Source organism: Drosophila melanogaster, chromosome X, assembly GCF_000001215.4.
Source record: "Drosophila melanogaster chromosome X".
NCBI lineage: Eukaryota > Metazoa > Arthropoda > Insecta > Diptera > Drosophilidae > Drosophila > Drosophila melanogaster.
The window spans coordinates 255,625-280,100 of NC_004354.4; the positions used below are offsets into that span (position 1 = coordinate 255,625).

The window sequence follows — 24,476 nt, forward strand, 5'->3', positions numbered from 1 at the left end:
GGGGTTAATATTTCTGTTTCTGTAATCAGTGTTCCCACTCCAGAGTTCTTTACTGAATTATCGATAACTAGAAGCAAAATGGTTGCATGCATATTAATTTATGTATTGTAGTTTACAATTTAATTGAGTATCGTCAGTGGTTGCAGCTGGAAACGGTGTAGTTAACGTAATGGAATCGATTACCTTTGGAGTTTTGACTAGTATGTGGGCTTTTATCCCCATAGACTTCTACTTTTCATGATTTTTATACCCCTAGTTAGCGACACATGTTGGCAGGAGCCGGAGAAAGATACAAGTGGTCCTATATTGAGACAACTTATCGGTGAAACCTTTGCTAATACCCAGGTGATTGGAAACATAGTTCCGGACGAAAAGGATATCATACAGCAAGAGCTACGTAAATGGATCGATCGGGAGGAGCTGAGAGTGATTCTGACTACCGGAGGAACGGGATTTGCACCACGGGATGTGACCCCAGAGGCCACGAGGCAGCTACTAGAAAAGGAATGCCCACAACTCTCCATGTATATTACACTGGAGTCCATCAAACAAACCCAATATGCGGCTCTTTCCCGCGGACTCTGTGGCATTGCAGGAAATACTCTCATCTTAAACCTTCCTGGTAGCGAAAAGGCCGTAAAAGAGTGTTTCCAGACCATTAGTGCACTTTTGCCTCACGCTGTTCACCTTATAGGTGACGATGTGTCCCTGGTGCGGAAAACACATGCTGAGGTCCAAGGATCCGCCCAAAAGAGCCACATTTGTCCTCACAAAACCGGAACTGGTACAGATTCTGATCGGAATTCACCCTATCCAATGCTGCCCGTTCAAGAAGTGCTTTCAATTATCTTTAACACGGTACAAAAGACCGCCAATCTGAACAAAATTCTGTTGGAAATGAACGCGCCGGTTAACATTCCGCCCTTTAGGGCTTCCATCAAGGATGGCTATGCCATGAAGTCCACTGGATTTTCTGGCACTAAGCGTGTTTTGGGATGCATAGCCGCCGGAGATTCAGTAAGTTTCGATTTTATTTGTAGTGGTAATCTATATAAGCAGGAGGGAACGAGAGTAAATGTTTAATGGAAGTTTAAAATCCTGTCTCGATTTTTAAACACACTTCCCATTCGTTTTCAGCCTAATTCTTTGCCGCTGGCAGAGGATGAGTGCTACAAAATTAACACAGGGGCACCATTACCCCTGGAGGCAGATTGCGTAGTGCAAGTGGAGGACACCAAGTTGCTGCAGTTAGATAAGAACGGCCAGGAAAGCCTTGTTGACATTTTGGTGGAGCCACAAGCTGGATTAGATGTTAGGTATGTATTGCGAAATATCAAAGACAAACCAAATAAAACATTTGATTTATTTCCTTAGGCCTGTGGGCTACGATCTAAGCACCAATGATCGAATTTTTCCTGCTCTAGATCCTTCTCCCGTGGTGGTCAAATCGCTGCTGGCTTCCGTGGGCAATAGGTTGATACTATCGAAGCCTAAGGTGGCTATAGTGTCCACTGGAAGTGAGCTGTGTTCACCGCGCAATCAGCTTACTCCGGGAAAGATCTTTGACTCAAATACCACCATGTTGACCGAGCTTCTGGTTTACTTTGGCTTTAACTGCATGCATACGTGTGTGCTAAGCGATAGCTTTCAGAGGACTAAGGAATCTCTATTGGAGCTCTTCGAGGTGGTGGACTTTGTCATTTGCAGCGGTGGTGTCTCAATGGGCGATAAGGATTTCGTAAAGTCCGTGTTGGAGGACCTTCAATTTAGGATTCACTGCGGCCGAGTAAACATAAAGCCAGGGTAATATTGTCTCCCTCAACGCTTAGTGCTATATTTATCTTGTGTTCCTCAGGAAGCCCATGACTTTTGCCAGTCGGAAAGATAAGTACTTCTTTGGTCTGCCCGGAAACCCAGTTTCAGCATTCGTTACTTTTCATCTGTTCGCGCTGCCCGCAATACGCTTTGCTGCTGGCTGGGATCGCTGCAAGTGCTCCCTTTCTGTGCTTAACGTTAAGGTAGGTTCCAATCCAATTTAACCACATAGTGAATTTGTGAATGGCGACAGACTTTTACGATTGAAGGTAGTTATATCTTGGCAATCATCAATCAAAGTGAGGACTAAAGATTGCTCTCGAAATTGCTGGAATGTTTCCGTCACCATACTTCTTTGGAAGCTATTAATAGGAAATAGTTTGACAAATTACAGATTTTTTAATGGAAAAGATTTTATAACATTTAAATTAGAATCAACAGGAGTATCTCCTTTCCGTATATGTACATTAAAGTGCTCATACGTAAAATGAAGAAAAAGCCACTTAAAATTTTGAATAATTTCTTAATATATTTTCTTTTAGTTGCTTAATGACTTCAGCTTAGATAGCCGCCCGGAGTTCGTTCGGGCCTCCGTGATTTCGAAGTCTGGAGAGTTATACGCGAGCGTCAATGGAAATCAAGTAAGCCACTTTTCCTTAAATTAAACGACATATTATGACGGTTTTCCTGCGATTATTCTAGATTAGTAGTCGCTTGCAGAGCATTGTTGGTGCCGATGTTTTAATAAACCTTCCTGCACGTACTTCTGATCGACCATTGGCGAAAGCTGGTGAAATTTTCCCGGCCTCCGTGTTGCGCTTTGACTTTATCTCGAAGTACGAATAAGAACTACACAAACGTAAAATGTAAAACAAAGGTATAAATTCCAGAAGTTGGACAGACATATATAGACAGCACATATATTATCTTTATTTTTTTATGTATGATAACATTAAATATAACGTTCAACAATTACACCGTTAGCAGTGTGAGCAAAAACGATTAAAAAGTAAATATTATAAAAGCCCTCAGAACAGAAAAAAGAAACATCAATCGAAATATATTGTAAAAATATTAAATTAGGGAAAGGAGCAGGATCAGACGCGTTATACTAAATGGGATCAGGATCAGGAGCATATGTACAGGAAATGGAAGAAGACAAATTTTAAACCGACTGACTGGCGCTCTCGCCGACTGTTGAAGCTACCGGCCTCTGAAGTCGCAGCGAGGAGCGACATGGCAACGCAAATTGGTATTTGTTATGACTTAGAAGCGCATATCGCTGCTGCGGAACATAGTCCCACAACGCCCGCTCGATCACATGAAGAGCGTCCGGACTGAGCACGTCCGCTGTATACTGCGTAGGAGCCCCAACGACCAAGGACATGGCTGAAATAAATTACAAACATAAAATTATATATAATTGATTCCCAACGATGATGGAAAACATTACTTTGTGCCACTGGTGCCTTGTACAATGACTCCGCCGTCATGCCGCATGTATCCAAAGCGACCACACTGACGCCATAGGGATGCAGCTCCTTGCGCAGCTCTTCGGCACACTTGTCTACGGCAACGCGTGAGGCGTTAAAGGCAACCAGTCCATCACCTTCGTTTCGAGCATTTCCACCTCCACTTACTCCTCCCAAGTAAAGGAGTCTTCCACGTGTCGGACGGAGAAAACACACAAAGGCCTTGGCCACACGTAAGGTGCCCAGGATGTTGGTTCTGAGCATGTGTTCCCACTGCTGGACATTCTGCGATTCAACCTGGCCTCGGAAAACACTGCCACTAGTGTTAATTACGGCCGCAATACCGCGCTCATCTGCATTTAGATTAGCGCCTATAATAACGGTGGCCTCGCGAAGCACATCCTCTCGGGTGACATCCAATCTCATCGGAATAATTGTGCCTGCAATGGGTTCCTCACTGTACTCTCGGATCTTCATCCAACCGCAAAGAAGTTTGGCGGGTAGCGAATCTTGGGCCTCTTTCATTCCAGCAAAAACCCGATAACCCTTGTTAGCCAAATGGGTGCACAATTGAAGACCCAATGCGGTATCCGCACTGGTTATCAGGACCACCCGACTGGGATGACTATCCGCATTGGCAGATGCGCTATCCTCGCGCACCTTACAAATCAGGTAGATAAGCAGCGCGCCGGCGATCGAAAAAAGCGCAAGCAACTGGAAGCCCAACACCAGCATGGTCATTGCCTCCATTATGACATCGCTGGAATAGCAGAAAAAAGGTGAGATTAAAGGTGAACAATGTGGTAGAACTGAAAATGTAATTTGTTTTATACTGACTACAGATGATCTTTCTTACATTTACTCAGTCGGCAATCTTCATAAAAATATTTAAACCTAGCAAGAGTTTAACGTTATAGTGCATTTAATTGGTACATTTTAGAGGATTTGATTATATAGCCGAATTAAAAAAAGAAAGAAATTGTATATAAATAGCAAATAGTTAAGCAATCTGAAGTGCTATACAGTTGCAAATGTAACACGAACCTCAAAAGCTTTGGGGCATTATCGTAAAATGTTTAAGGTGTTCGGTTTTTACAACTGATGTTTCATTCGATGCGTTTTGAGCAAGATGTCAATGACATTTATCCCTACGACCTCGAACAGCTCTTATTATATATTAATATATATAATAAATTTTAGAATTTTTAATTTCACTTTCTCCTGAAGTCTTAATATGCAATCCTTTTTAGTTCTGCGGTGTCTCGTAGTGACCGAAGAATCGCAGTAGACTTGATGCAATATAATAATAAACAATAAGCAATATATAATAAACCCAATGCGTTTTAAACCTCTAAGAATATATATGAGATTGGGTATTTAAATATTAAGAACTTTATAAATGTTTTTTAATGAAACTATGTCTGGATCTAATCGACACTTTTTCATTTAGGCGAGAAGTTTAATAACCTTTTAGAGTTCGGTAACCAGAGATTGAATTTATATAGTCTGGGTATATTAAGATGTTAGGAAATTAAACATCAAGAAGTTTATAAAGGTTTGATAACGAAAATGTGTGTAACACGTATATATTTACTTTATTGGACACTTTCTCTTCCAAACGAGGAGTTTAATCACCCTCTAGAGTTGGGTAACCTGAGATTGCACTTGCAGTATATGAAGTGGATATACATACACGTATACATATGCATGTACATCTCAGTCTGACTCTTGAGCCTCAAATAACAACTTTACGCTTGTCTTGCACTATTTCCTCTCTTTTTATTTGTAATTATTTAATTATTGCACATTTTTCAACGCGTGTACAAAAATTCGGCCGATCTCTTGAAGAAATCGAAAATGTTCCAAGTGGGGTAACGGCATATAGATACATAGCTATCCAAGTATTTTTGGATCCATGGACACGTCAAACGAACGTGTCCAGCGAGGCGTACCCAACCATTTGGAAGTAAGCTATGACTACGTTTTCTCGACTTTCCACTTCTGATGAGGAAAATGAAGGAAGGATGGGGTCTGGTATGTGCGTTTTACAGACAGGGGATGAACCGAACTGAGAGTTTGTGCCCATACTACTCTAGTTGAAGAGCTATGACAAGTCTTTTTAACCCAATTACACAGCAAATAAATAGTTCCAGTCGGTATCAGTTTACGCCGCTTGAAGTTTTGATATTTGATTTTTGATCATTATTAAAAAAAATTTATTGGTGATCAAATAATTCTTCGAGGTAAATTATGAAAATTAAAGGCATAATGACAGTTTTATCTTTTGCTTGAACTAGCTGTTAAATTTACATACTCTGACTGCTTCACCGTTTTCCTTCATTGTTAAGCTGAAAGAAATTTGTTGACGCTCGGAAATGGGCTTGCCATATCTGCAGCATTTCGGGCTTACTCGCGGAATTTATGTGTAGGATAAACGTAATGTACGCTGATTTTGGTCAAACTACCGATACAGTGATACTGCAACCGCAACCGGCTAGGTAATAAAACAAACAAACGGCTTAAAAAACAAAAGCATTATGGCAATCAAACAATACGAGGAAATTGGAAAAACTTAGTGAGAAGATTTAACGAATTTAATTTATTTAATTTTTAGTTAAGAATTATATTTACAAGATTTCGTATCTGAGCTAAGATGTGAAGTACATTACTTTCATTGTTCTATATACATATTGTATGAATCTATCGTGTTTGGCCACGATTTAACATACCCACTGCAATGAATTAAAAATCTTTGCAAGACTTTTCTTTTTAGTTCTTTGTTTTTGATTAAGTTTACGGCGTTGCCATTCTATTGAAGTTCACAACCAGCACTTTTTTATTATATTCCGCTTGTTTTCAAGTTCAGATGTAAGATAGTGGCGATTGTTGATGTTGCTATTCCCCATTAAGATTAGATCATCGGCTTCCAGTCAAGTGAGCTAAGCACGGGCGTGATGGCACTTTACTCCGAGAATTTGGGATCGGATGACATCATTATTGCGACCCATCAATATGTGGTTACATTTCGTGGGAGTAGTAAAAGGAAACCTATAAATGATAATCTACCATCGCTTTCGACCGAATTGTTCCCTTGGCTAGGATAAAATGAGTTCAATCAAAGGGTTTCTATGCAAGGAAGAAAGTATTTGATGATAACGTATAAAGTATGTATAGATAATTTTTGTTAGCATGACAATTCCAGTTTATATAGCTTTGTGTATAAGTCTTTCTTTTTAAAGATATTTCATTTTTATATCTTGCAAATATTTATATCTTGCTACGACGAGGTTGTGTAAAAAGTTGTTTCGATGTATAAAACCTTTGTATTTTTGTTTGCAAACCAATTATTGATTCATAAGCAAATTCGGATATCGTGTGTGTGTCATGTATAATTGCACTTTATTTTAAATTTAGATGTCTACTCTTGTTGGCCCAAAAATCGAAAATAAAATCTTAAAAAATGCTTTGCGTTGCAGCTGAACAACTTCACGCTCCATTCAGCATTAAAATTGCTTTGTGCCACTTTCAAAGCTATTTCTATTTCAACAAAGTCAATTGCTTCTCTGAAATGTTTTTTTTTTTTATTATTTCTTATTTTCTATTTGCAACCATTTGGAATGCCTTCTATGCACTTTTAAGCTTTTTTCTTGTTGGAAACATACACGAAATCAGATGGGACTTAATCAATTGATGCTTAAGGGCTTACACGTATATAACTGTAAACATCTTTGTTTCTGCGGGAAGGCCCCAAAAGTCAAGGATATCTTACATCAAATGGATAGGCACAGAACGGTTGGAAACGATAATAAAATAGAGACAGACAGATTAACAAATTCTGCTGACTTAACCATCAGTGGCAGTCAATTCGAAAAAATAAAAAAAAAGTTCAGTGTAATCGCGAACATTTAGGACGTTGTCATCAAACTTTCCTTTCCTAGTGTTTCCACTTTATAATTGAGGTTTTTTGATGGTTGATCTGCGTATGCTTCGGGAATTTTAATCATATGTCTCTGTTTGGACATGCCTAATAATTTTTTGTTGCGTATACGCCGTTTCCATGCAACTGACAAAGAATCCACAACGAAATATCTATACACTTTCGAAAAATATTTTTATTATATAGAAATATATCTGCATTTGCTTTGCAGTCATGGCACTCGTCTATAGCCTGTGTTTTCATTTTTTTTTTTTTTTATGTCAGAAGAGTGTGGTGTTGAACATAATTTTGGTCGAATTTAGTTAATGGTTTACCTTTATCATATCTGTACTGTTAAATCTGTTTAAAAACAAGCTCTGAAATAGAGTTAAAAATACTTAAGAAAACGGGCTCTGAACCAAAGAAACACATTCTCAAAAAGCGTAGCAACGGTTAATTTTTTTCGGTACTCAGTTAATAAATGCATCCAAATTTAAAAGTGAACCTGTCTGAATCTTAAATGATTTGAGCAACAGGATCAACAATCTTGTGTGCGAGCTTGTGGAAGAGCTATTCCAGAACCGGTTTCCCCATATCAGAACTTGTTGCTTTTTGCATTCAAGCCATTGCTTGCCATGATTTAATAATTATATCTGGCGCATTATTGTTTCTGTTGCCAAGATAAAATCGGAATGCAAAGCTAAACACGCTTTAGCTAGTGTGGAAAAATCTGCAGTTGAAGCCAAGATAAAATCGGAATACAAAGCGGGGAATGTGGGGGATCGTGCCGTCGTCATTCGAAGGCCCAGCTTTTGGCCCTAAGACACGTTTGGAGCTCACCTTTTGGAATGTGTCTAATTAAAGTTAAAACCTGGTTGGCTAAAAGAATTACACTTAGACAAAACTTTATTATAGAAACAAAAAAAAAAAAAAAAGTATATTTTCCAACGCGACGCGAATATATACTTGATAATTCACTTTAAATTCACTATAATGTCTTGAATTTTGTTTTTTGATTTATTTATTTTACACACAGTCTGCCAGGCCCAGGCCTGATTGAGTGCGACAGAGAGAGAGTTATGCTACTTATTATTTGTTGTTTTCAACTCTCGAGTCTGCGATATTTTTCCGCACTGCGACTTTATTGACTGAGTTTGAACTGAAGACTGGTGGCTTGAATTTCGGGTTTGCTTAACCGAACAAAAATAGCCGAAGACCAGGCGTCGTAGACGAAGTCTTTCGGCCCCATCACGTAGAGTCGTGCCCCCCACCTTTTGTAAAGGCCTTCTTTAAAACTCGCTTTGTGATCGTGTGTTAGGTGAACAAATGTCAAGCGATAGCTGGTGATCCTTAACTGGTTTTAAAGTTTTTGGGGTCCGGAGACATGAATATGAATAATCTTCCCGAACCACTATATTACATACCACATTTTGAAGGCTCACAACCTGTCCAGTGCCTGACAAATATGGGTGCCTTTTTTAGCGCACAATAACTTTTACGAATGTAAGAGTATCATGATTCCGGCGATTAAGTCCCTTGTGGAAATATTGAAATTTCGCTGGTAATTGCAGTGTTAAGTGCCAAATGGTTGAGCTGGATATATGAATATAGACTGGAAGCAAAATCGGCCGAGTTTTTCCGCTCAATTTTGCACTAAGGAAAACCTGAAACACAAGAAAAATTGCCAGCTTGAAAGAAAAGGGGGTAAGAAGCGGTTTGGTTCCAACTGCAATTGGCCAAGTCGACCGAAAACCTGTTGATGGTTTAAGAGAAATATCAATTAAAGCCTATACAGAACATGTACAAGAAGCGAAAATTGAGGCAGCCAATATTATTTTGTTGATGAAAAGGTAAACATTCGGTGCGTTTAGTGAATTTCTCTCTGAAATTTTGGTCAGTAAAAGGAGTTACCATATTGGTTCAACGCTTAAGAAAAAACGCGAAACGAGTTTTTCCAGTAGAAGTCGGTGGAATCTGGCTCTTCTGCCGCCGTTCGCTTAAAGACAAAGTGTCAAAAATTATATAAAGTTTAGCCTATCCACTTTTTAAATTAAAAAGGCTTTACTTGCTTTACGCGTTTCTCGACACCCGTTAGCTTGGCACCTGTTTTGGAATGTCATCCTTTGGTAGTTTCTATTTTTCACAGATCTTAGTTTGTATTCGAAAAACATAAAATAGGTATGGGGACAGTTAGCTAGTTTTATAAACAGCAGTCTTCAAAATACCTGTGATACAATTTTTTGTCGCAGCTATGGAGACAACATTTTTATCTTGCTCTTTTTTTTTGGCAAACAACAATCTGTAGTCCTAATTTTGCCGGTGAATCTTTTTTGGCCAAGTTATGAAAAAAAAACCCGTTTGTAAATATCCGATTTTTGCAAATTTTTATTTTGTTTATTTTTGGCAATTTTTATTTTGTTTATTTTTGGTAAAAAGTAATCAGTATTTTCTCAATAGCATTAAAAACAGCTGTCAAAGAGTTAAATGTCAACCTCATTGAATTCGTAGCAAAATTCCCTATCGTCCTGTATGAAGAAATAAAAATTAATTTTTTTTTTCCCATTTTTCGCAAATTTTAATGATAGGGATAGTTAGCTATGTTTATTGGCAGTACGAAATAGTATTTATTTAAGCGGTTATATCTTATAATAGCTGTCCAAGAGTTTAATAATATAATAATAATGAAAATAGTGATAGGGATAGTTAGCTATGTTTATTGGCAGTACGAAACAGACTGCATATTAGCGGTGATATCTGTTTTGGCCATGTTATGAACTAACCCCTGATAAATCTATAAAAATAGTTGTCTAACATTTGAATACATAACTTGCTTAATTTTATAGTAAATTCACTATTCACCTGTATTCAACAGAAAATGTTTCCATACAGAATGTACAGAATGAAAAACTTACAATTTCTCCTCTATGTTGTTTTCAAAAGTTTTGCCAAAAAATACAATTTCATTACTCATTCAGGCGATTTTGTGCCATAAAAATTTAATTTCGGTTTAAATTACCAGGCGAACAGGAGTTCCAGAACGTAATGTTTTATTTTTATATTTTCGTTCACCTGGTGTTTGAATGCGCTCCCCAAAAGTAGGCAACTGTTTTTGAGTTCGCTTTTAGTTTCTAGGTGGTCTTCGCTATGTTTTTTGTTCCCTTTTTGAAACGTCTACTCTTGGGACTTTCAAAATAAAAATTAAGTACTAAGTACTAATCCAATTTCCATTTTTTCTCGCCTATATTGTGTGTACTGGGGTACATTTATTAATTAAACAAATTGGTTTTTACAAGCAAGTACCTTTTGCTACATAATTTATATAACAATAACAAAAAAAATTTATCTTGGATGCATATATACAGTATTTACAAAAGTGGTTGAAGATTGATTTGACGGCTTTCTAGGATTGGACTAGGATTAGGCCCAACCTCCAGCGGGTTGCCAACCGCCACCACCGCCGCCTCCGTGGCCGCCACCGCCGCCGGCACCTCCATGGCCTCCAGAGCTCAGTTTGATGATTTTGATGACCTTGGTGTCGCCACCTCCGCTACTTCCGTGGCCACCACTACCACCTGATGACCAACCTCCGCCTCCTCCTCCTGAAGACCAGCCTCCTCCACCACCACTATGTCCTCCTCCACCGCCTCCGAGACTAATGATTTTGATGAGTTTTACATCGCTGCCGCTTCCGCCGCCTCCCCCTGAGGACCAGCCACCCCCGCCACCTCCAGAAGACCATCCACCTCCTCCCCCGCCGCCGCCAGAAGACCATCCACCTCCTCCTCCGCCGCCTCCAGAGGACCATCCACCTCCTCCCCCGCCGCCACCAGATGACCCACTCTCGGTAATAACTTTAATAATTTGTACGTCTCCTCCGCCGCCATGGCCACCACCGCCACCACCTCCCGATGACCAACCGCCTCCACTTCCTCCAGAGGACCAGCTACTTCCTCCGCCGGGCTTAGGGTTAGCCGTCACACTGGCCGCTCCAATGAGCATAAGACACACAAAGGCCTGAAAAGCATAAACTTTATTACAATCACTTTAAAAAAAATGTCCAGCAAGGCTGCCTGCAAAATAGTTTTGGATTATGCAGGATAATTTAATAGTTATCCTGGCTTACAACGAACCGTACTTTCATAGCTTGAAACACTCCGTTTGGGTTAACTAGTGAGTTAAGCGCAAATCCACAACTGACACGACTGCAGATGGCAGCGAGAGTTTTTATACCAAACCAGGTGCAACATAACTTTAACCGGAAAAGCTTGGCTCTGCCAGTTGGCAAAAGGAAAAACATTTTTTAACGCTAACTGCGTGGTTGGCAGATGTTGGAAGTGTTGCCGAGGCACTGGTATGAAAAAAATGTATATATTATGATCAAAGATACTTTAAAAAACATATAGGTTTATTGCCATAAGCAAATTCGACATAAAAAATTCAATTGTTTTATCCTAAATAACTACAATATACGAATTTTGAGAAATACCATTGTTTTTTTTTTCTGTGTTATTGTCGTAATATGGGCCAAATGATGCCGCATCATCGTCAGGGGGAGGATTCAACAATGGACATTAGTTTTCAAATCCCAATGGACGGAGAAAAAAAAAACAGCAGGCGAAAGCTACAGACAACTCATAACTGCAACTCCATCCGATTGCTGCATCTGCAATAGTTTTTTAGGCAGCCAAAGATTTGTTTGTATAGTAAATGCACATCTCCCAACAGACAAGTTGATGGCGCACCTTTCCCATTACATAATTTGCACCATTGCCAGTCACAATAGCAACTTCAGACCAACTTGCAACTTGTGACTTTGTGCGATGCTATTATTTAATTTGCATCTAGGTGTATCGATGGCAATTTGGTCAAAAACTTTGACAAAATCGCTCAGAGGTAATCACGATTACTATTCGAATAAATATTTCGGCCGTGGTCGCGCAATTGATGCATCCACAAATCGAGAAATACCAACAAATTACAAAAATTAAGATGATTTGAGAACGAAAAGGGCCTTTCATAAGCATCATATTGCTTTAGCATAAGATTTCCTATTTAATATATAAATTAATCATTTGATTAATACATAAAGATTTGATTGATTACGTGACTTAATTTCTTGCAGACAAAAAAAGGATTTCATAAAGTTATTTTTGTGTGGTTATTATTATCTTAAACTACATATTTAAGAACTACAAACCTTTAAATATGAATTTCACTTTTAGTATTGTATTGTATCATTCCCCACCAGGCAGGCTGCAGTTACATTTCATTTCGGTCAATCCACCAGAGCCGGCATCATCTGCAGTGTAGTAGATCAGCGGGTCAACGTCCCGTGGGCTCGCTCAGTTTAAGCTACAATGCAGTGCAAAGAAAACGTGTTTGCTGCCTCCATGAACCTATAATACTTTTGGCATGTGTGACCACTTCTCCCCCTAGTCCACAATTTTGTTCAAGCTAGGGTTTAGTCAGCAAGACAAAAGCAATCAGTGAATTAATCAAGAGACGTGGGTTCGGCGGGCAAACTTTCAGCGATTTCCGAGCTCTTACGTCAATATACTATAGCTGTCATAGATTAATATAGCTGTAAGCTCAAAAGTCGCATATCCTGACCAAGGTTTAAAAACATTGATCGCATCCATCCCCCTATATATCAATGTTTTTTACGAAAAAGTGACTGACTTGTTGTACACTCTTTTGTTTATTTAATAATTATGAGTAGTAACGATAATCGTTAGCTATTATATAATACGTTATGTTTAATGTGATGCTCTCTGGTTACATTGCATTGCGTTCTTTATGAGTTGTCCTAAGTTAATTGTATAAGTTATAAACTCTTATCTTTCTCTTAATTTTTTATTCAGTTGGTTAGACATAGCGAATGTTGCACAAGTTTACCATATATGTAAAGTCCCACCTACAAGTAACGCTTATAATGTTTACACCTCGGCATACGTTTGTTACAATTTTATAGCTAATAAAATTTAGATTTATATTATTTTAGAGCAAAAAAAAACTCACAAAAAATAGTAGGAATTAGGGTTTTACGAGTAGTTAAAGATATTTATATATGCAAAGTCTAAAGTCCTTTCCTGGTGGAAAGCACTCTTAACTATACATGCGATGACTAGATGGTTTATATTTGGGTAGACGGGACCATGGGGTTCCTATTGCTTCTGTCTCCGTTAGCAACACCTTTCAGGTACTTGGAAAACATTTTTTTTGTGGGGCAAAAGGAACCCTAAGTTATAGACGGGTAGTCAGTCAGGAGAGCTACGATGCCCAGAAAACATGGCACGTCAATCGCTTAATCCAGGCGAAATCATGCCTTCTATGGGCTCCAGCTATTGTTCCATAATAATCGTGTCTTCGGACTTTACGTTGCCGGAATTAATGGCCTCCATAGCCTTGCTTAGCAGAGTGGCATCCTTTAAGCTGACCACCTGGACCAGCTGCGGCTCTTGGCCAGGACCTCCTTGGATCATCATCTGGTGCATTCCAGGCGACATGGTGATGGTCTCCAGCTGGTCGCCATTCTCCACCTTTCAGGAGATAAAAAAATGGTCAGCTAGTTAGTACAAGAGCAAATTTATAGCATTTCTTTACAGATCAAGGGGTCCTCGAAAATTCTCCAGTTTTCCTATCTGGTTAAAAGAAAAGAACATAAAGTATAAAATTATAAGATAAAATGTATAATAGCAAAATATACTTACATAAACTCAATATAAAATGAGGACAAGCAAAAAATGTATATTCTGAGACCAACAATAATTAAAAATAAAAATTAATTTGAAGTTAAATTGTTGGCTTTATTTAGCATTTCAGTTTACAAAATGTACAAGCAAATATTTTAAGGTAAAATTATATTAAAATCACAACAATCGCTTTTTTTTAAATAAAATTTGTTGCTTTTTCATTCTCCCTCTTTTGCAATTGACTTGGCTTGATTAAATTAAAATTTGGGCTAAAACAATTCAAATTGCGATAATGCGATATGAAAATCAAACATGTAAACACAATAATAACGGTAAAATCAATATTGATTTCATTGAAACACAAGAACAATAAAGAAAATAGTAATAGATCAACATAAAATAAAATTTGGATCCACTTTCAGGAGAATATATTAAATATCCCTCCACATATATAGCACATTTATATCTCGTAAACTCATTTCTCCGCGTTTGTGCATTTTTTATGCGAATGACTACATTAAAAGATTACATGGTGGCTAAAAAAGTGGTATGGAGCGAGAACTCACGGGGTTACAGGTACGTCTAACTGTAGGCTGGCTGATCCCTGTTTTTTTTAATACCTACAGGCTAAAACTATCGTAATTGTACAACTTAAATTTGTTAATATTTGGTTTGATTCGCGCTCTTAGTAAGTTTACGTGCATAAATATATGTACTCCACACTTTAACAACTAAACAAATGGCTAAAACTATATTATGTTTTGTAGTTCTGGAAACTAGGAACAACTTTAGTTTTTAATTTAGAATTGATTTTTGGTTTAAATTTTCAAAAAAATTTTTGGTTTTCTATTCCCGGCACTAAATTCAATTTGTATAGTTAGTAACTGAGGGATTTCCTTTGGCTATAACTATTTAGATTTTTTGGCATTCACAATGTGCGCGTCTAAGTTTAAATGGCAAGTGCATTTTTTCATTTTTTTTATTTTTCTATTTGAGGAAAGCCGTAATTGACTAGATTCGAGATAATATGAATTATTAAATGGGAAACTCTACCCCAAGTGCTCCAGTTTAATGGCCGGCAGTTGAAGCTGCACGTTGGTTAAACTGGCACTGTCCACACAACGGATGGAAGAGGAAGTACCGGAGGAGTGGGCATTTTCATTAGCATTTAGCTGGGATTTGCTTCTTGAAGAGGAATTGGGTCTCCCACGCTTCTGAACCATTACATCATCTCCCCCACTAACCCCGGTGGACCTTTTCCCGGTGGATCTCTTGTTGGCCACCTGCGGAATGCTGGGAGTGGCCAAGACTATGGGCATCTTTACACTATTATTGTTATTTGCTAGGGTGCAATTATTGTTGTTGTTGAGCCCTAAACTGCTGGAGGTGGTTGTGGCTAGATAGTAACGTTCGCCAGGAGTGACCTGATGCCCAATCACCCCACCACTGCGCCGGCTTAGGACTGACGATCCCGCTGAGATCAGCGAATAGCACTGAACGCCGCCATTTCCCAAAGAGGATGAGGAACTGGCGGCGGTACTGGTGGAGCGATTGATACTTGTATCTACCTGCATCGGCGCGAGGCACACTGTTCCATCGCTGTTCGTCTGGATCTGCTGCACGTTGGCCATTACCGACTGGTACATAGAGACGGGAACTGAGATCACATTGCTCACCGAAACGGGATATCCTAAAAAATGCGAGTTCGGTAAGTGCGTATAGCAACGATAAAGGTGTCGTGCACTCGAAGTACACAACGACAATAAATACCTTGGCCATCCTCCGTTGTAATATATATTTGCCCATCCTGTGTCTCGGTGAGATCTACGGTCATGTTCTCATGACCATTTACATCAGTGAGACTCTGAACGGTTTGAATGGTAGCACCGCCTTCACCTTGGTGGAGCTGAAAAAGAAGTTGCAAGTAAGGACTCGAATGCGTTTGTAGTAATCGCTAAATGTACTTACCGTGGCAACACCTTGAACCTGGGCAGTTGTACCATCCGGCAGTGTGATAATTGGATTATTTGGGTCTACCTGGATTAGCGATACGGTACCATCGGCGTTCTGTGAGAGGACCGTTTGCGTGGTGTACTGTGTATTAAAGTTAATTACAGTAGTTATTAACTTATTAAAGGTTCATATGTCTAAGCCAAAACGCCGTAATTGAGTTTAAGTATAAAAAAAAACTACTGAAAGGCAATTTTAGCAAGCAGTACTAATAACTCTTAAAATAAAAATGTTTGATTCTGTGTTTTTAGAGTGACGGAAGTCGTATTTACATGTGGGTGTGTTTTTTCAGTTTGTGGCGGATGCAAATAATGATGGAAATAACCAATAACTCGATAACAATCAGCTGCAACAGAACACAAGCAGACGAAACAAAAAATCAGGTAATATTAGGTTGACTTAAATAAAATAAGAGGAAAATCGGGACCAACAAAATTAAGCATTAACGAAGAGTAATATCAATAAAAACGCAATACTGAGCCAAACATCAATCAGTTAATGCAAGTTTCAGGAAAAGGGAGTGGGGCTTGTAAGGTATGCACAAAAGTTTCAAATCTGCTATTATGTAGATACATAAAAACCCTTAGTTTCAATTTAGTTAGAATTGGCTTGGTTAATTTAAAACGTTGTATCTGTATGCAATTAAAATAAGATTACTAATTTTTTTATAATCTGCGTTACGTCAATTCGTCTAATGAAACCTAATCTCAACATACTTTGTCATAGAAACCATTTAACCATTACAGTAAGCGTTTAAAGCTACATAGATATTTAAATAAAAGGTATCTTGCTATCCTAATGTGCATAGTCTGACAAATCCCGACCCTAGTCCCGGCTCGGTTGGGAAGCACAACAGCAATTTAAAGGGCATTTCATCCGGATTAGTACGAACATCAACATCGCTGAGCGTAATTGGCTCGATGCAGACTTGAGCATTGGCGATCTGCTGGGCAGTGACCGTCTGGTTAGCACTCGACTGGGAGTGAGCCTGGGACTGCGAATGCGCGTGAGCCTGTGCCGCACTTACGGCGGCGGCTGTCGTCTGAACCGCTGTGGCGGTCGCCGTTCCACTGGCAGTGGTCAACTGGATTGTTTGCGGCTGTCCTCCGGCCACTGGCTGAATATGAACAGCGTTGGGCAAGTGCGTCTGGTGGTGCTGATGGTGCTGCTGATTCTGAGCCGGCGCCTGGCAAATCTCAATCTTTGTAGAGGCGGGCAGCGTAGCCGTCGTGGTCACATGCTGGTTATTGGTACTCTGGATGATTGTCGGAGCAGGAGTGTTGCTTTGGGCCGTGTGGGTGGTGATCACTGTTCCAGCACTATTGATTTTCACAACATTCACCTGCTGCGGTTGCTGTGATGATGATTCGATGTGGATTGGTTGATGGATTAGTAATACGATATATGCCGGTTGCGGATAAATAATGGACATGACTTATCACAGGGGAGTCGCATTCGACTACTGCAAATTATGTTCGTGTAAAATAGGGTAGCCTAACCATTTAACATTTATTTAAAACCCAAAAATGTGAAAACACTTTAGGTTAAATAAAAGTGTTTTTTTTTTTTGTATTTAACCCAACACGGTTATATCCGAGAACATAAATAAAAGCTGAAACCATAACCTTTTAATGGAACCTGTGCTATACTTACATTGCTGTTGCCCGTCGGCGGCGTCATTGTCGTCACCGTGTGGATGGTAGGAGGATTTGAAAGCTCCATGTCCTCGTCTTCGTCGCCCGATTGCGAAATCAACGCGTTAACCTTATCCTCGTCATCGGCAAAGGTGGGCAGCAGATCCTCCCTTCCATGGTACTTGTAGCAGTTGATCACAATCTTGCGTAGAGCATGTGTCCAGCTGATCTGAAGAGGGAGACTCATACAGTTAATAGGATTCAAAGGAGATCGGGGGCGGCTGTTGGAACACCCACCCCACCCACCTTCTGTTTGTCATCCTCTGAACGGGCATCCATCCTCACATTGGCCCAGGGTAGCTCCTTTGGCCACCAGGGCGGTCTGGTAGACTCCCTGCCCCATCCTGGCTTCCCTCGTCCCGTAGAATACTTGAGCATCAGCGGAATAAAGGCTCTTAGCTGCGCTTGGGTCATCTTTTCTACGGGAGTGGGAATACCATCGATTACCAAGCCAGGAAGTTCGAAGAGCGATGGATCATCTTGGGGCGGAGGGGGAGCTTGCTGGGCCAGTGCATTGTCCAGTTCATCCATTACAATGTTTTTTAGGTTGCGCAACACATCTTCCAGGGGTTTGGCTCCAAAAACCTTATAGCTTGTGTTGGGTTTACCCGGTGTTGCCACCAAAACTACCGCTTGTTTGCCCACTCTGCCCGTAAACTCATAGATAATAGCTCTCAGCTTGCGCAACAATCGATTTTGTTGCCTTTTTCTAACCGAGGGATTCGTTTCGAAACAATGGGGTCTCTTTCGCTTTTTAGAACTCGCTATTGCTGCCGCTGCTGCCACGCCTACTGGTCCTGCGGCCGCTAGTTGGTGGGCCACATCATCATTCACTGGCATGGAACCCAGATCTCCCTCGTATAAACTGCCATCACTGCTGATTAGATCCTCGTCGTCATCGTCGGAGCCCAAGCTCTGGATATCCTCTTCCAGCATTTCGATCTTGTAGGTGGTTCCGTTGCTCTGGGAAGTGTTGCCGGCACTTTGCAGCTGGCCGCCGCTGGTTGCTGTTATTGTAGTCACGTTGAGGCCGCTTCCCAAAGTGCTGCTCCCGGCAGAAGTTCCTCCTGTACCTCCGTTAGCCCCATTCGAGGAGTGACTACCCGAGGAGGTGGTGGTGACAACCACATTTCCAGTCGAACTCCTTTGGCTGCCCGCCGGCGCCACGACTAGCCGATAGCTTGTGGTGGCCAGTTTGGCGGTGGGGATTCCCTTTTGAACCTTTCTGCTTCCGATCCTCTTCTTTCCTCAAGCCTTACTCACTGGATTGAGAACGGTCTTACTCGCATGCACAGTGTGATAAAACTGTTCGGAAAAACAAAGCCGGGAATGTCTTAAGAGAGTGTTAAGGTATTTAATACGGTAAATTATGCAAGGCATACAGCGAAAAGAACGGTGTGGTCGAAATGTAAAATTACTCAGTATGCACCTATTTTTCAAACCCAAGACCATAGTAGCTTTCACAGGGTTGATTAGAATACAGATCAACAATGTTTATACATGTTACTCATAGATTAAAAAGAGGTATACAACACAACAATTTGTCCACGCTCGTTCGTTGTTTGTTTGCTTAATAGTGAAGAAGCAGAAGTAGCAGAGCTGCGCAACACCCCAAATCAGAATAATTCGACAACAAACGCAGCGGCAACAATACATGTCCGTTTGGGCGTATAAACGTCAATATCTCACGAACTATAAAAGCTAGAAGGTTGAGATTCAGCATATAGATTCTGGACACAAAGACGCAGCGCAAGTTGACCAATGTTGCCACGCCCAAAAGTGGGTTGATATTTTTTCACATTTTTATTAGTCTTATAAATTTCTATCCATTTGTTAAAAAAGCTTTTTGCCACACCCACTCTGACGCCCTAAAACCGCCCAAAACTGCAACGATCACATTTTTGAAAAATTGTTAGATATTTTTTTATAATTTTATTAGTTGTATAAATTTGTATCGATTTGGAAAAACTTTTTGCCACGCCCTAAAGCCGCCGAACCGGTCACGCTCACACCTTCGAGCAATTTTTAAATTTTTTCGTTCGCATTCGCATTAACTGAGTAACGGGTATCTGATAGTCGGGGAACTCGACTATAGCATTTTCTCTTGTTTTTTCGTATGTTTAAGTACCTAAGTACTATCCTAAGATCGTATTGGTTTTGTTTGAAAGTTAAGAAACGGCGGGACTTGGGTACTTGTACTATTTGCAAATAAATATAAAGATACACTAAGCATAAGGTCTATATGACACAGGCAGGCCACCCTAAGAAATTGGAAACAATCAGGACGATTTTGACTCGGACTCTTATTTCTTCTATGGTAGCTTTGTTTATAATTTCTAATATTGGTATTCTGGAATTGTATTTTCTATACAAAATTTCTATTTATTTGAATATCCCTTCTTCTTTAATATTACTTTTTTATTCATTGTTACCAGTCACTAATCTTGTTCTTTAATTTTTTCATTCTCCCAGTTTTTAGGTGTATTTTTCACTGCGCAGAATCCCCAAGCATATGCTCCCGCTCAGGTTTGTAATCTAAATCTTCTATCTCTTCAAGTATATCGTTCTCGTTCGCTTTTTTGGGGACCGTTGCACGTGCGCACTGTTATAGAGCTCGAAAATTGGTTGCTGCTTGGGTTGAACAGTAACCATAAAAAATGTTCGTTTATTTTTTTGCTTGCCTCAGGTATTTTAGATTGATGTGTTGTTGAGGGCAATGCAATCGGGAATTTGTTTTGGTTGATTTGGCAACTATTTTTTAGGTAGTTTCTCTAGTTAATTTTCTGTTCAATTTTGGTTATTTTTATATCCTAAGTCAACTCTTAACTTTTGGCACACACTTTTTGTAGTACAAAAAATAAAATGAGTAATTTTTGGAACGAGATAAGGGCCGCTAACGAACCGCACAACACTGCTTTTAGTCGCTCTCTGTGCTCAAGTTCTATTTGCGTTTGCTCAGAAACTCAAAATCCAACGACGGCAACGCGGCGGCAGAAAGAGAGGGTGCTAGCTGATAGCAAGAGAAGGCACTATCTGGCAGAAAAGAGAAAGAACGACAAACCACCCCATGGAGTGATTCCGACGTCGACGCAGTAAAAAATCAATACGGCGCCCATGCGTCAATATTGCTGCTTGAAATGGGTATATGGAATTCTCGCCGTCTTTCTCTGTCCAGGGGCTTTATTAAAAATACCACTTTATTTATGTGTTATGAATGTTATTACTTGAATGTTCTTATAACTTCGGTTAAACGTGCACTACTGTGTCTCCATTAAAGCTCCCTTACTTTAAACCAGAAGAGCTCAGATATATGAGCTGTTATCAACACCCCTAATAGGAATGTATAAGGAGAGATTCGGGCTCCGAAAAAACCAACCCCTTAAATCCCACACCTTTCACCGCACTGAATACACACGCAAACTCGCCCAGCTCGAGGTGCACCTCACGATGAAACTATCTTATGCAGTGTTTTTATTTATTTTCCTTGGATCTTTTTTAAACTACCACGCATGCACTACTCGAACTACCCAATCACCCCCGCGAAACAATGCAGTGGGAACACCACCAACTCCCACGTCCTTATAGGGGATGTGAGCACGACCCACTTGCGCGTGCCACACATATATCGAGAAAAGTGGCCCAGCAAAAGTGAGCACACTTCTAAACCTTGATTGTAATCAAAATAGGCATCTGATGATGAGAGAAAGGGGAAAAGAGTAGAGAGAGTATATGTTCACCCCCTAAGACACATACATATATACATTCTTATCCGGATTCTGAAAAAGGTGGGTGATGAAATTGTGTGAAGGAACCTAAAGTATTGCCAAATTAAAAAGCTCTGCGTTTGTTGGATGTAGTCTTCAGGTTTTCTTTCTAATTATAGAAGTAGGCCATTTTAGAGTCCTTTAAGATTTAAGGCCTACACAGTGATGCCCACAGGTTGCAGTAAGCGCAACTAAACTTTGTGTCGGAAGTTAGCAACACTGTAAAGAAGGCATTTGCGATGTATACTATTCTTGATCAGTGTCAACACCACAGGCGACAAAGCCACGTCCGTCTATACGTGTCTACGAAAATTATTCTCTTAGTTTTAATGTTATATGCTTGCACCTTTTCCAAGAGTATTCTTTGTCTTGCACATGGTATATTATTCGGTACGGAATAATAAAAAAAAAAATAATTTAAAAAAGTGTAGCATCGTTGTTTTAACATCTGTACATATATATACATAAGTATATATATATATATATACATATATACACTTCAATATATTTCGGTTGTAATTGCATCGAGAAGTCGAAAAGTCACAGGGAAATTGAGGAAAAAGAATCCTAGTTTGTTTTTATATTTCGCACAAAGCGTATACTCGTAAAAGCCGTTTTTGACATCATAATTTCGGTTTCAATTTGATCAAAATATTAGAAAAGAAATTATACTCTTGTTGTATCCGATCATAAATTCTTCTTATTCGGTGTTTTCTCAATTTACTATTTAATGTAAGCGTATGTGTGCTTTCGCGTTTTATATGTATTCTTAAGGCAATTTTTAGTATTCGTGAATATTTCATTATTTTTGAATATTTAAATTCTTTAACCCCAGCTTCCGTAAACTCCAAAAAGTTACTGCCGTTTACATCGAAGTATCGTTTATTCTATCTATACATATATAGGAAAATTAAAAATACCTTAAGACACTTTTTTATAATTTTAAGCATGCAAGACTAACAGCCGCAATAATTACCAAATTATGATAAGACAATTTGTTATGTTCTGCAAAGAATTGACCCCACCGTGTTTTTTTACTTTCCCTTTCCCACAATCGAATTTTCTTGGTACTGCTGTTTCTCTCTCTCCCTCTCTTAATTTCCCACCATACTCTTTTTTCTGTGCTGGACAGCACAGCTCTACAAAAATGAAATGATAACAGCGAAAATACAAACGAGAGGCAAGTTACGCATGCGAAGGTTGTCGCGGCAGTGGAGTCGGCGCAAAGACCACCACTGTTCATAGCAATGCAGTGACAGAAATATACATATGTATGTACATATACAACCAACAGTAAGAGTTCGTAGGAGTTTATAGTCGGGGAAACAGGAAAATACCAGCAAAAATGTAATCTTCTTGTTATGTCTAAATTTTTATATTTGTTTGAGCTATTAAATGTTCTTGACTATCTTAAACTCATCTCGAGTAGAAACTATTTTTGTTAGGCATGTGTTTAAATCGGCCATAAAATAAATAAAATACTCTTATTCCTTAGATTTAAAAGATGTAACAAATATAATCTGTAATTGTAGGCTGGCCGTTGCCCTGTTCCAATTGGAACTGTACTTTTATAGCCCACCCCAATACAACCTATAACAGTGGCGTCCTTCACTATTGGAACTGGAAAAACCCAATGAAGGTTGCTGTGAGCTAGCCATCCCGCTCTGTTTATCCATGTGTGTATCTACAAATTTTTCGTCTCTAGGGGGTGGTTTGGGTGTTTTTCGCAACCCCAAAAACGTCAGAATCACACAGACACAGATGCATCAAAAACACGCATACCTTCCAATGCAAATGGGAAATGCGTGTGCTGTCGTGCACACAATTGGAAGTGATACCTGTTTGGCGTTTCTATTCTACAACCCTACTTTACACATCATCCTTCCTATCGGAGTTTCCTGTCTTTGTTTTAACTTTTAGCTGAGGCGCATGGTTAAGTTACGGACACTCGCAGTTGGATTTTCATTTACGGCGCCGATGTAACGGTAACACAAGCTAAATACACCAGCACACATATATGATAACCTAATACACACACACAAGCCAGCAAGAACCGTTAGCTCAGAAACTCCGAAACTTTTGGGCATTCACTTATGCCACTACAAATCTCTATATACACATATAAATTATAGACTGTCACAGTGGAAAATCGGAAAATTTGTTGACCCCTACCACTAGTTTACACCCACATACGCACCTGTGTATTTTTGTTGTTTTTCCAGCTCCTTTATGATAACACACATACACACTCACAAAGAAAAAAAAGGCGCACGCACACGAACGCGCCGCCGCTATTGTGCATTGGTGTGTTTGCCCCTGCGCCGAAAATTTTCTTTGGCGTTTATTTATTATCACACTGCACATGCGAATATTCCGTGCATTTTACATTTGCGCACTGCCGTTTCTAGGTTGTAGCTCCAAAATTTCCCGCTCGCAAAGTTTCGCTGTTTTCCCTCACGATGCTTTTCCGTTAGCTTAGTTTTCAGCTGCCTGTCCCAGCACTTTTCCCCAAGTTTCGACGCAATTTTGCGATTTAATTTAGCCGAGGAATGGTATTTAGTACATGACAAATATCGATATACAGCACGCGTGATTTTTTCAGACGTCGATAATGTACACGCAATACATATCGCAGTCGAAGGAAAGCGGTCACTCTAAAATGCATAGGAGAAACGAGGATTGGCGGTCCCACTAATTGTGCTATTTAAGTTTAAATTCAAGTCCCCCTAGCGGACTTATATTAGTTGAAAAATTGATTGTATATTTTTGAGTAAGCATATAATAATCCATAAATATAATAATATAATAATAATTTTTGATATAAGAAATTTAAGTTTTCTGGTGCCAAAAAGATTTTAGTCTTTCTATGCAGGGAAAATTTGTTCCCTGGGCTTGCCACGTCCTCTATTACACTCACATATTTATAATAGTTTCATATTTATTTAGTTTGTTATTTTTTAGAAGAGTTTTTAAATTTCTCTCTAGCACTCCACCATCTCCGTATCTGATAAGAGACAGTTTATTAGTAGCTTTTTTTAAAGGTTTATATTATGAACGCTACAAAGAATATACAACATTTGATCCACGAATTAATCAGATGTAGTTATTAATGT

At 39.5% G+C, this 24,476-nt stretch overlaps 5 protein-coding genes and 1 non-coding gene across 22 annotated transcripts in view, besides 1 other annotated feature; 3 read left to right on the top strand and 3 right to left on the bottom strand.

Moving 5' to 3' along the window:
* Positions 1-49: 49 nt before the first annotated feature.
* On the top strand, positions 50-2,845 carry cin (cinnamon). Of its 2 annotated transcripts, none has more exons than NM_057682.4 (7): positions 50-200; positions 257-1,017; positions 1,138-1,316; positions 1,375-1,803; positions 1,856-2,018; positions 2,358-2,456; positions 2,518-2,845. In NM_057682.4, the coding sequence occupies exons 1-7, from the start codon at positions 170-172 to the stop codon at positions 2,659-2,661; spliced, it is 1,806 nt and encodes a 601-aa protein (NP_477030.1). In that variant the 5' UTR covers positions 50-169; the 3' UTR covers positions 2,662-2,845. The 2 variants fall into 2 exon arrangements, with proteins under 2 accessions (NP_477030.1, NP_726659.1); NM_166835.4 differs by having other exon boundaries at positions 2,518-2,789.
* CG13377 (uncharacterized protein) lies at positions 2,711-8,375 on the bottom strand. Of its 2 annotated transcripts, none has more exons than NM_001272160.1 (3): positions 8,238-8,375; positions 3,269-4,047; positions 2,711-3,204 (listed from the first exon to the last, which is right to left on the bottom strand). In NM_001272160.1, the coding sequence occupies exons 2-3, from the start codon at positions 4,035-4,037 to the stop codon at positions 2,981-2,983; spliced, it is 993 nt and encodes a 330-aa protein (NP_001259089.1). In that variant the 5' UTR covers positions 4,038-4,047; positions 8,238-8,375; the 3' UTR covers positions 2,711-2,980. The 2 variants fall into 2 exon arrangements, with proteins under 2 accessions (NP_001259089.1, NP_569835.1); NM_130479.3 differs by having other exon boundaries at positions 8,044-8,371.
* On the top strand, positions 2,841-11,629 carry asRNA:CR43906 (antisense RNA:CR43906). Its single transcript, NR_073627.1, has 2 exons — positions 2,841-4,066; positions 10,608-11,629.
* CG13376 (uncharacterized protein) lies at positions 10,100-11,404 on the bottom strand. 3 transcript variants are annotated; one of them, NM_001272161.1, is made up of 2 exons: positions 11,334-11,404; positions 10,100-11,217 (listed from the first exon to the last, which is right to left on the bottom strand). In NM_001272161.1, the coding sequence occupies exon 2, from the start codon at positions 11,200-11,202 to the stop codon at positions 10,621-10,623; it is 582 nt and encodes a 193-aa protein (NP_001259090.1). In that variant the 5' UTR covers positions 11,203-11,217; positions 11,334-11,404; the 3' UTR covers positions 10,100-10,620. The 3 variants fall into 3 exon arrangements, with proteins under 3 accessions (NP_001259090.1, NP_001259091.1, NP_001014706.2); NM_001272162.1 differs by having other exon boundaries at positions 11,327-11,404; NM_001014706.2 differs by having other exon boundaries at positions 10,449-11,217; positions 11,339-11,404.
* Positions 11,630-12,884: 1,255 nt separating the features above from the next.
* On the bottom strand, positions 12,885-24,094 carry ewg (erect wing). Of its 13 annotated transcripts, none has more exons than NM_001014709.2 (9): positions 23,561-24,010; positions 17,846-18,904; positions 17,559-17,768; positions 16,798-17,259; positions 15,864-15,989; positions 15,666-15,801; positions 15,464-15,585; positions 13,807-13,844; positions 12,885-13,742 (listed from the first exon to the last, which is right to left on the bottom strand). In NM_001014709.2, the coding sequence occupies exons 2-9, from the start codon at positions 18,791-18,793 to the stop codon at positions 13,685-13,687; spliced, it is 2,100 nt and encodes a 699-aa protein (NP_001014709.1). In that variant the 5' UTR covers positions 18,794-18,904; positions 23,561-24,010; the 3' UTR covers positions 12,885-13,684. The 13 variants fall into 13 exon arrangements, with proteins under 13 accessions (NP_001014709.1, NP_001014710.1, NP_001014707.1 ...); NM_001014710.2 differs by lacking the exon at positions 13,807-13,844 and adding an exon at positions 16,178-16,251; NM_001014707.2 differs by lacking the exon at positions 16,798-17,259.
* Positions 19,253-19,705: a mobile genetic element.
* CG3777 (uncharacterized protein) overlaps positions 24,079-24,476 on the top strand; it is a 70,802-nt gene continuing 70,404 nt past the window's right edge. The window contains exon 1 of the mRNA NM_130483.3: positions 24,079-24,133. The gene's annotated coding sequence lies outside the window, so the exon portion shown is untranslated. The remainder of the gene's footprint in view (positions 24,134-24,476) is intronic.